Source organism: Tursiops truncatus, chromosome 4 (genome assembly GCF_011762595.2).
Source record: "Tursiops truncatus isolate mTurTru1 chromosome 4, mTurTru1.mat.Y, whole genome shotgun sequence".
NCBI lineage: Eukaryota > Metazoa > Chordata > Mammalia > Artiodactyla > Delphinidae > Tursiops > Tursiops truncatus.
The window spans coordinates 66771845-66783697 of NC_047037.1; the positions used below are offsets into that span (position 1 = coordinate 66771845).

At 36.1% G+C, this 11853-nt stretch overlaps 1 protein-coding gene across 2 annotated transcripts in view; it reads left to right on the forward strand.

Annotated features, from left to right (window-relative positions):
* The window catches only part of IL1RAP (interleukin 1 receptor accessory protein), a 124767-nt gene extending 113926 nt beyond the window's left edge, over nt 1–10841 (forward strand). Inside the window, exon 11 of one of the 2 annotated variants that reach the window (XM_019946220.3) lies at nt 9536–10841. In XM_019946220.3, coding sequence (XP_019801779.1) covers nt 9536–10254 — 719 coding nt within the window. In that variant the 3' untranslated portion in view covers nt 10255–10841. Of the gene's footprint in view, nt 1–2223; nt 5508–9535 lie in introns of those variants that run through there. The other variant, XM_004321203.4, reaches the window with a different exon arrangement.
* The last annotated feature ends 1012 nt before the right edge of the window (nt 10842–11853 follow it).

Below are 11853 nucleotides of genomic sequence, written 5' to 3' on the forward strand. Positions count from 1 at the left end.
TAGTCACATTTAGATTTTTAGAAGGTTTAGCTAATATGCATTAATCTGCCTCTAATTTTTTCGTAAAGACTGAGTTTAAACAAAACACTTTTATAAAGACTGAGGTTTACTCAATTTTACTAAAAATGAGGTGCAGAAGAGAGTGCATGGAATCCTTCTTTATATTACTTACTGATAGGAAGTAGAATGTTTCCCTGTGGCATTTGCTAATATCCTTTTCTTCACCCTTGTTTTCTGGCAAACCAGTGCTACTCAAATCCCCCCTTTCCTTGTGCGTTTCTTCCTTTCTATCAGATTACACATTTGAGATAAGCTTAACATTTTACAAAGGCCAGTATATTCTAATAGGTTTTTAAAAAGTTAGAAATGCTGAATGATTTTAAATAGAAGTATACCTCTAATTTTCAGATCCAAACAGTAACACATAAAGTGATTGATAGTACATTTGAGTCTGTTTTATAAATGCACTCCTAAGTAATACTCCTAAACCCATTGTTAAACTCCATACTGGTAAAAATGCATGTAATGTCTCTAATCTTTACAACAAACTAATTTATTTTCTCCCCCTAAAATCCCGTTTAATCACTTAACATGTTTTTTAAGGTTACATTGGTAATTAAGATAAAGAATAGACACTAATGTTTATTCTTATTTTGAATTAGCTGGATCACTTACTGTATCTCCCCATTCATCACCCAAAAGTCCATCAATGCTTCTGTTCTACAGCAGATGTCTCTTTCAGTATAATTTTGCCAGGAAATGGTGACTTGACTATATAGTTAAAGGATAAATTCCACTCATTTTAAGGCATAAAATCCTAAATAATTTATTTATCTATTTATTCATTCATACAGCCATTCAACAGATGTTTACGACTGTGTGAAAAGTTATATAAAGATACATAGTAAAACAACAATGTAAGACCCTCCAGTAGGGATTGATAGTTCTTTGAAGAATTCAGGTTCTACATAATTACTCTGGCATCTTGCTTTTGCCGGTTGATCCTTGTGGTCTTTTGCATTCTCCCTGCTGTTCTCACTCAGTCCCCTTTGCCTCTGGGTCTCTCTCCCTGCTTACACACAGTCAGCCTCCAGGAATACTGCTTGGAGTAGGCAATTACTTATTCCTGGATTCTCCTCTAGGCTGCACATGCTATTTTAATTGCAAATCTTTCCCCACTGCCTCTGTACCTGCGAAGATTAAGGTGCAAAATGACGGCTTAGGGGAGTATTGTAAGCCATGAAATAGCTTTCCATAACACTGGTGCATTCCCTAGAGTCGGCTTCTATCTGAACCCCAGGTAAAGGATTATTCAGTCCTTGATAAGCAACCTCAAGGAGATAGATTATTCCCAAGAATTTAGTGATAGGAACTAATCAGAGCCCTTGACAACAGAATAAAATTACACTGCACTTCCATTTTCCCTGCGTTTTCTTCTTCTTTTTGGACATGAAGAAAGCATTTGCCTGTTAGCGAAGGCACACACATCAGCTGGCAGCTGCCGAAACACATGGCTTCACAGTAATGATAGGAGTTTAAAGAGAAAGATTCAGGGACTAATTTAGACTCCAGAACAGAGCAGAATAGAAAGCTGAGCTGAGAATGTGTTACCAGCCAAAATGCCATTCAGTTGACTAGATTTTCTTAATTTCCTATTCCAATGACATAGTGATACTAGTCTGAGTCGGGGAGGTGTCTGGCAATAGAGAGAGAGTTTCAAAAAATGAAGAGTTCTACTCTTGCTGTCCTGTGTTAGTGAAAAATGAACTTCTATGACTTTGACTCTATAATGTATATTTTTTGAATGCTTACTGGCACTAGAGGGTTAACACATGGGTGTCTTTGGGGAAAAAGGGCTCAGGAGCTGATTTTGCTGGGCCACGACATGTAACACGGTTTGAAGAAATTGATTTCAGTACAACCCACTCATCCTTCACGTCCCGAATAATGCTTTTGAAGACAAAGGTCATAGAAATACATTTTGGCTTTAGGCTTGTTTAGAACTCTTTTGGGGTTGGAATATGTACATATAGATTCTGTTCCCCGGAGGAGAGTGACATTTTGTGAACAGAGTGATTGGGACTAAGGACTAAGTGTTCTTCGTAAAAAGTTTCACCTCAGTTCTCAGTCTGTTACCCTAATTTCTTTTCACTTGCTCCTCAAGCCCTGTACCTTGGGGGAGTTCTTGGCCAACACTAATCCCCATGGTGTTTTCTTTCCCAGTTGTCACAGACGAGACCTTGAGCTTCATTCAGAAAAGCAGACGCCTCCTGGTTGTCCTAAGCCCCAACTACGTGCTCCAGGGAACCCAAGCCCTCCTGGAGCTCAAGGCTGGCCTAGAAAACATGGCCTCTCAGGGCAACATCAACGTCATTTTAGTACAGTACAAAGCTGTGAAGGAAACGAAGGTGAAAGAGCTGAAGAGGGCTAAGACGGTGCTCACGGTCATTAAATGGAAAGGGGAGAAATCCAAATATCCGCAGGGCAGATTTTGGAAGCAGCTGCAGGTGGCCATGCCAGTGAAGAAAATTTCCAGGTGGTCTAGAAGTGGCGAGCAGGGTCTCTCCTATTCATCCTTGAAAAATGTATGAAAGGGCCAGTGAAAGGGGTAAAAATATCCAAGGGTACTCCAGGAAGGAAGAATTCCCCCTTCTTTATTCCCAATTGATTGCTTCATGGACAGAAAAAAATTCTATGGAAGCCTCCCCATAGAGATAAATTCAGGGTGACTGTAGGAAGAGCTGTTCTGCTTCCTCAGGCAATAGTAAGGCTTAGAATGCTAGTGCCACCTCCTGTCACCAGCGTCTGATGTCACTATGTTCTTTGCAAAGACCTGGTTGATGCGAATTTCCCCTTCTGCATCCTGCATTCCTACCCCTACTCATCTCTATCCTCTCTCTCTCTCTTTTGAAATAATCTTAACATTATGGGGCAGCCTTTGCTGTGGATTTAAAGACCCCTTAAAGATGAGTCATCTGTTAACAGGGTCATTATGAGTTTCCAAGTATAGTTTTCTTTTTCTTTTATTTTTACTCATCCATTAAAAAGGTAATCAGGGCCTAAATTTATTTTAGCTAAGGATAAAAACTCTTTTGCTCATTCAGCTGTATCAGACACCCTCATAGCAAGACTGACACCACTTAGGACGATACAAAGCAGAGTAACTGAAAATGTTCCTTAGACAGCAATTGGTTTAAAGGGCTTGCCTGAATTGTCTCCTACTATGCAACCCATGTCCTCTATCTCAGGTAATTGATATCATATTTGTCAACTTGAAAAATGTATAGTAATTTTTATTAAACTCCCGATTATCTGTAGGTTGACCCATACTTATCATTCCATCTCCCTACCTACTGCATCTTGTGTCAGTCATTGGGAGTTTGCAGGTGGTTCCTCACTTGGTTCAGTCAGATAGGAAGCTTCTCTTAATGGTGCTAATACCAAGTAAAATAACAGCAAAAAGCTTTTAGGGCCTTTTCTGTCTTATGAGAAAAGCACAGAACAGGGTGTTTGTCAATTTGTCTTTTAATCTCATCCTTGCTAATGTGAATATTAGGAAAGTCATTTCTCATTTGTTTCTGTCTCCCCATTGTAAAGTGTGAAAGTTAGACTTAGTGACCTTGAGAGTGCTTTTAGCATGAATATTCTAAGAGCATTAACTGGACCCCAAGCATTTTTCACATTTTATTCACTGGTACAGTTAATACACTCACTCCAAACAAGTCAGTCTGAATAGTCACTGTTAATGAAACATGTTTTAGTTTGTTTTAAGTAAAGTTTTACTGTTCTTAAGACTTGGAAAAGTGAAAACTAAGTCCAGAGTTTACAGAGTGGTGAATATCTATGTTACATATAGAGTTTTAAAAACATATGTATGTATATACACACAAGAATTATATATGTATATATATTGCATATATATATACACATGAATTACATATATATACATATATACATACATGAATTGTATATATTATATATATAAATATATATATATACATACTCACACTATATATACACATACAGACATATGACTTTAAATAGTCATTGGCACAATATTAAGAATTACTGGAACTCTTATCCAGTTTTTAAATTACCTTCTTTACTGTAATATTTTTGTGTCAGTGTTTTCTGTACATTAATATTTGTGAATTTACAGCTCACAGAGTGGTAGTTGTTGTTAGCTTTTGCTCTCCCTAAATTACTATAAATAACTTACTACTGCCACAGTTGATCTGGGTGCAACGGAATCTCTTGTGCACAGAGCTTCCACGGTCACTGCTAAGCAGTAGTCAGCCCTCTGGCATTAACTGATCATTTACTATGTTCTGAGCACACACACTTAGAAGGTAAGCTATATTAATCTTAGTGCTCAACTACTGGAGAGATAAATCTCTATTTGGACTGTTAAGTAATACAGGAAAAGAAAATAAAAATACCTATAAATAAGACTGGGTATCCTATGAAAAATGAGAATTCATAATTTAAGGAGATCCTTATCTTAGTAGTATGAATGTTGATAAGCAATTCTAAAACTATCTACTACATTTGTGTCCTCCTGAGGTATTAAAGTCTATTTAATAAATCATTTTTCTACAGAGGAGTTAACGATTATTTTAAATTAAAAAAAACCTTCATGAATCATTGACCATAAGCCTATGGTATGGGGTCACTCTTAGATCTAACTTTTTTAGCCTTATTAATGCTTTACTTTATTAGAAACCACAATTACTCCTCTTATTAACCCTTCACTCACAAGACCAGAGGAGAGCTGACTTCAGATAAGATTTGAATATCAATTCTAGGATGAATTTTAGGTAAATGAAGGACAGCCCCATTACCAAGGGGCTGTTCTCTTTGCCAATGCTGCATTCTTTTTGCACTTTTGGATTTTATATTTACCCCAAATGCTGTTTGGTACCCCTAGAAACTTCTTGTCCTATTTATATTCCTGTATTTGGTACTGAAATTTTCCAAATGCTAAAATCTAAAGCAACTCAAATCTAAATGATATGTCTCATATTAAGATAATTTTGTTTCAAGATTTTTTTGTTTTATGTCCCAGAAGATGCCCAATACAGATTATCTGAGTGAGATGGAGAAACATAGTTTAGAGAACAAGAAGAAATCGCTCTCTAATGTTAAAAATAAAAGTATCTAATGTTAAAAAGAAAAACCTTAACGGTTTTAGATATATGATATAAAGACCTTCTGCACCCGTTAACAAAAAACCATGATATATAGAGTGTCTAATTACACAGTCATATAAAATTATTTAATATTTTTCTGCGTTGTAATTTAGATGATTCCCTAGGAGTCTAATAAACTAGGACTTCATTGTATTGGGGAACAAGAGCATTACTCCACTTGTTAATTATCTATTTTCTTTCCATAGGTTTTCATATATTATCTTTTTTATTTTATTCATAAACTTTTGTATTTTCCATTTTCCAATGATTTGTAAATTTGTTTATTTTAAAAATAAACCATTTATTTTAAGCTTTGAATTTTATTTTGTGCATGTGTTTTATGTCTTTATTTTCATGTTTGGGCATAAGAAATGAGAATACAAAAATTAATTATACACTTAGAAAAAGAAATGTTATGAGACATTAATTTTCTCTTTCTGAGAAAAATCTGAGAAAACCGGGAACTTCAACTCAAGAACATTTTTTTTTACATGTGAGTAAATGAGTTACTTAATTAAAATGGGTTGATCTAGTATACCAGACATGTGTGTGTATGTGTGTGTGTGTGTGTATGTGTGTATGTATCTGTGTGTGTGTGTGTGGATTGAGAAAGAGAGAGAGAATCAGAGGGAGAGAGAGAGAGAGAAGGAGAGAGAGAGAGATGGGGAATAGAGACAGAGAATAACAGAGAGGCAGAGAGAGAGAGGAGAGAGCTTTAAAATAAAGACACAAGCCTATTCCTTTTTTGTTCAACTTGAAACTTGGGCAGTTTACAGTAATCTCTTACCTTTTATAGGTTTTAATACAACCCTAAGGCAGTTGCTTTGAAAGGAGATCAATTAACTAATGCTTTGCCGTTAGTTAATAGGTGATAATTGGAATCAAATATGCATTTCTATCACAAATTTCAAACAAATCAGTGATAAATATTTGGAAAGGCATTTTCTTTTGAGTTAATATTAAGTCTGTAGTGACAGGAAAGATTTCTTGCTCTTTTAAAAAATATCTTATTCATTTATTCCAAGATTATTTATTGGATCTCTATAACTGAGCTGGTTAGCTTAGTAAAAATTTTCCTACTGAAGAATTTCCCAGCTTCAAACCAGTCTCCAAAGAGTAGACTTAAGATCAATGGATTCAAGTTACAAGAAAACAATTTCTACTCATTTAAGAAGCAACTGTAAAGCAAAGCTAAACAATAATGTATTTCACAGTCTTTGGAGATATTAGCCCCACCGCCATTACTAGAGATGTACAAGCAGAGATTTGATGGATATTATTGAGATTTTGTAAAGGGTTTTTTTGCACTGTATAAGTAATGATGATCCTGAAGTTGCTTCCAACTTTGAAAATGACTTACTGGAACACAGTGGTGACTATTTTCAGTATCAGCAGTTTCAATATCAATAGTTTGGATATGATGGCTACCTGGCTATTACTGACCCTATTAAAACTTTTAAGATGTATTTTTCAGTCACTCACTGAAGTTACTAAGTCTTTGACACAAGTAAACTTGCAGTATAACAGAAGAGACATGTTCAGCAACTTGTCTATTTCTCTGTTTCTACTCAAGGGATATGAGGTATTTTTAGCATGGGCTAACAGATTAAGTATTCCAGTAGTATTTTTTAAACTGAATAGACAGAATTTTAAAAATTAAAATACACATTTTAAGATGGTTCTGTAAAGTTACCATTAGAATCAATCATTAGTCTATACATTATTTTTATATGTTCTTTATGTATTATTTTTATTGTTATAAACAATATATAATATTGTTATTAACTATAATAATGTTGTTATTCAATTTTGTATTATTATTATTGAATAATAATTGAATCAAGGTGATTAATTCAAAAGTGCACCATGCACTAGATATTTACCTATAGGTATCAATGAATTGTCTAACAGTCCTACAATTCTGCTCTCATTATGTGCATTTTATAGATGGATGAACTCAAACTTTTATAGATATTACAATAAATGATTATACTATTAAGATAAAATATTAAGATAAATGGAGAAACCAATATTTGAATTCAGATTCATCTTCCGAATTAGGTGCCCCCATTTTTTTTATCTGTACTTCAAGTTTTAAGAGAGAGAGAAAGAGGTTTGCTACTCTTTCATACACCAGTAAACTAGACAAAGAACAAATTTACAGCCCTAGTTTTCTTTTGGTTTTCTTTCTACTTTCAAGTTAATACCAAGGAGATTACAACTTTTACACGCCGGAGTGTTCTGGAACAGTGAAGAGCTCTAGATCAGAAACTGTGACTTCAAAACCAATTTAGTTACGACACCAGAAAACTGATCTTATCCATCTACAGCCACACCTCAGTTTTGTTTTGTTTTTTGAGCCAAACAGAATAAACGACCTAATTTAAGATGCCCTCGCCAAATAATACTCAGCATTAAAAAATAGTAATAATTAACATCCTCAAATATGAAGTTTGACAATATGGAAGATAATAAAATAGGCCATAAAGGAGGCAGTTTCCTTCAAAGTACTATGTGAATACCCCTAGGTATAGCCCAACCCTTATCTGAGAAGCATATCCTATATCCATTCCTCAATGTCTGGAATTCCACAATTCATATTTGGGTTTTTTTTTTTTGGTTTTTTTTTAGCATTACCCTCTCTCAAATGCAAATCCTCCATTTTCAGGGTGAGGTACCAAAATTAAAAACAAACAAAAAAAGCCATAGGCTTTAAAGACAATTTTCTTGAGAGGATCTAAGACAATGTTTTATTTTCAACAGTGGTACCATCATTGGACAGAGCAAACATTTTTCTAAAGTGACTATTTTGAAGTGAAACACCCACACCCACACTCACTCACACTCCCCCCACACACAATTTGAGTGCACATGTTCCTTTTGTTGAAAAACTATCCATGTTATCTAAGGGTTATATCATATTTATCATGATACAGGAGAAACAGTAGAGTTCCTACCCTTACATTCTCAGATTTGTGAAAGGCAGCAACATAAAACTCTGAGTAGCACCAGAGAGGACAAAGGAGTTACCAAGACACACACACACACACACACACACACACACACACACACACGCGGGCTTTGAAGATAAGTGAAAATTTAGATTTATCTTTTAAGAGTGCAACAAAAATTGTCTAAAACACTTAATGCTCTTGATAAAACCAGTCAAAAGTTCTTAAACATTGAGCATGTTTCATTTGATTTTCCTTCAAATTCATGTTAAGTTCATCAACTGGAAATAAATAATCTTGTAAAGAGCACAGTTCCTTCATTCCCTGTCAAATTCATGATCCAATTCACTGAAAACTTCCAGCTTGTCTTCACAGGCTGAAAAGTTTCTCTGTCAGTGTTTTACCCCTGGCCTCAAAAGCATAGGTACTCAACCTCATGGTCTGTCCACAGTACCTGTTTTCAGAGTTGTCAATGGCTGCCATTTATAAATTTGGAATGCCTTTCCTTTAGAAAATCACATTGTTTAAGCTCCTAAGTCTCACAGTGAGTTAAGCACTCCATTTATCTCAAGAACTTTCCAGTGAGTTCTGTCCAAATTCACCTCAATAACTATTAGAATTGAATGCTTCATGCAAGGTCTCAACTAATTGCCTGATTTTTAAGTCATTTTTGTCATCACTGTTGACCCTTTAATTGATTTCCAGGCCAATCCTTCACACATACACACAAGAAAAAAAGAAAGAGTATTTTGGTTGACAACATGGTCGATACTATGAACTGTCTGCTATATCCAAACATTTTAAGTAGCAAGAACTATAACTCTGTGGATCTTAGGAGGTAATAATGCCCTATTGACCTTTGCTGATAAGACTGTGTCTGGAGCATTATGTTCAGTCCTGTTCAGGGTACTATTTTTAGGAGACACTTATATATACTGAATATTATTAAGAGAAAAATTATAAAAGTGGGGAAGAGACTTGATACTGCATCATATGGAGAATAACATAAAATTCATGAAGTCATTTAATCTAGAGAAGAGAAGAAAATACAATGAGATCACAAGAATTATGAAATATTTCAGATATTTTAAAATGTCAGATCCAAGACCACTGGACAAAAGTGGAAGGAATTTCAAAACAAGAAATTATTTACCAACGGAGCTGAAATTAGCTGCTTTTAGAGGTGGTTAATTCCTCATCCTTAAAGGTAGCAGATACTTTGCAACCATTGATAACAGTAGTGTAGATGAGATTCCTTACCTGGGTAGATTATTTAACACTTAGATCTTATATTCTCAAGTGTTCATTGCCTGTCCTTTGCAGGATTGTCAACAATGAACTGAAACCTATATAAGTTTTCACTAGGCATTGTCCTATCTTTCCATTTTCCTATAGATACAGTGGAAGCAGTTTTTGACTTCATTCAAAGGAGCCGGAGGATGATTGTTGTCCTGAGTCCAGATTATGTGACAGAAAAGAGCATCAGCATGCTGGAGTTCAAACTGGGTGTCATGTGTCAGAACTCCATTGCCACCAAGCTCATTGTGGTTGAGTATCGTCCCCTTGAGCATCCACACCCAAGCATCCTGCAGCTGAAAGAGTCTGTGTCTTTTGTGAGCTGGAAGGGAGAAAAGTCTAAACATTCTGGTTCTAAATTCTGGAAGGCCTTGCGATTGGCTCTTCCCCTGAGAAGTCTGAGTGCCAGCTCTGGCTGGAATGAGAGCTGCTCTTCCCAGTCTGACATCAGTCTGGACCACGTTCAAAGGAGGAGAAGTCGTTTGAAAGAGCCCCCAGAACTCCAGAGCTCAGGGAGGGCTGCAGATGCCTCTCCAGCTCCAGACACGATGTCCAAGCACAGAGGGAAGCCCTCTGCAGCCTGTCGCTGCTGTGTCACCTACTGTGAAGGAGAGAGTCAGCTTAGGAGCAAAAGCCGGGCAGAGATTCATACCCAGCCCCAGTGGGAGACACACCTCTGTAAGCCTGTTCCCCAAGAGTCAGAAACTCAATGGATACAAAATGGCACCAGATTGGAACCCCCTGCTCCCCAGATCTCTGCCCTTGCTCTTCACCATTTCACGGATTTATCCAACAACAATGACTTTTATATCCTATAATTACTGTGTGGTGGGGGGTGGCTGCTATTTCTACCAGCCCATTTTGTTTCATGAACCTATGGGAATAATTGACATTTTTATCATCTAATGGACTATCAGATTGTGTCCCCTTTATTGATTTTTAAAAACTATTTATTTCTAGGAGACAAAAGATCCGAAGGACCCGAATCCAGACTTATTGCCTCTAACGGCCTCAGAAGAGCACACTCTTCTTGGGCCCTAGAAGGTCAGTATGTGCAAGTTGCCTAAAGTCTGATCCTCTCTCTTGCCCAATGGTTTTCAATGGAGCAAAGAATTTTATTGTGTTTCCTCTGAGTTTGTTGACCAACCTCATGTTATAAGTCAGTCAGGTGTACTTGGGCTATGACACTTACAGGGTATGTGTATCTTGAGCGAGCATTATGGAAAGAAATTGGTTTTGATGGAAGCTGTAGGACTAAGCTCAACAGAAAACCTACAGCACATTTTCCCAGGAAGAACCAAATACTCCCACGCAGGGATACATGGTGTCCTCTGTCTCACTGTAAACTAGTGTTCTCTAAACTGCCTAAAGTTGTTAGCATCAATAAAGTTATATTTTTATGTGATTTCATTTGTACTAACAAATTTTTACCTCTCTCTCTCCCTTTTACCTTTTATGGCTTTTAAATTCATATCTGAAGAGAATTCCCTTTAAGGAAATTGAAATTTGGTTTGGGTACTAGGAAAACTGAGATGTCTCTTTAGTTTCTTTCTAATATGTATAAAAGTGATCCGAGAAAGACCAAAAGAGAGTAAGAAAATGTCTCAAAGGAAAAGGAGGTTTATACAAAAATATCATTATATTTTTAGAAATGACACCTGAAAAATTCAGTACCGTTAAGGGTTTAGGGTAGACTTTGGTATACCAATCCCTTCTTCTCATTCAGAATTCTGAGAATAGTCAATTCAAGTGCCTACAAGGATCAAAAGTAAGAAAAAAGAGAAAAGGGGGCCAGATATAAGTATAATACAATGCTCTCCATCTAGTACCCATGTGTATAGGGAAATAGGTATAGATAAGTATTTCTTTAAACATTTTAACACAATCATAAAAGGCACATGGCATTTGATTTCCAAGTCAGGGAGATAATAGAGATGATTAAGCCTGGAGGCAATTGAAGAGTATATATTTCTTTAAAAGGGAGCATCCTCTACTCAGCTCCACTAGATTGCTGTCACTGATTTAGCCCCAGTATTGGAAGATTGTCCAGTTTTTCAAAAGAATCTAAAAATCAAGATTTTTATGTAATCTCTCAATTATGGAATGACCTTTACTTAAAAAAAAAAGAAAAGAAAAGAAAAGAAAAAAGTAAAGAACCAACCAAAACACATGAACGTACATTTACCCAGAGAGCCACTAGTTTGTAATTTCAAAACGAAGGTATTCACCCAAAAAACATATGTCAAATGAAGATCCAAATAACCCTGGTGATTCTGAGACTGGAGAACACAGACTGGCCCTAAGGAAATAATGGAAGACATTTATTTCCTCCCCAAATTGAAGACATCTGGACACTCAGAATAGGGCTGATCTGATCCAACACTCCATTAAGGAGAAAAAGCTGGAAAATAGTGTGC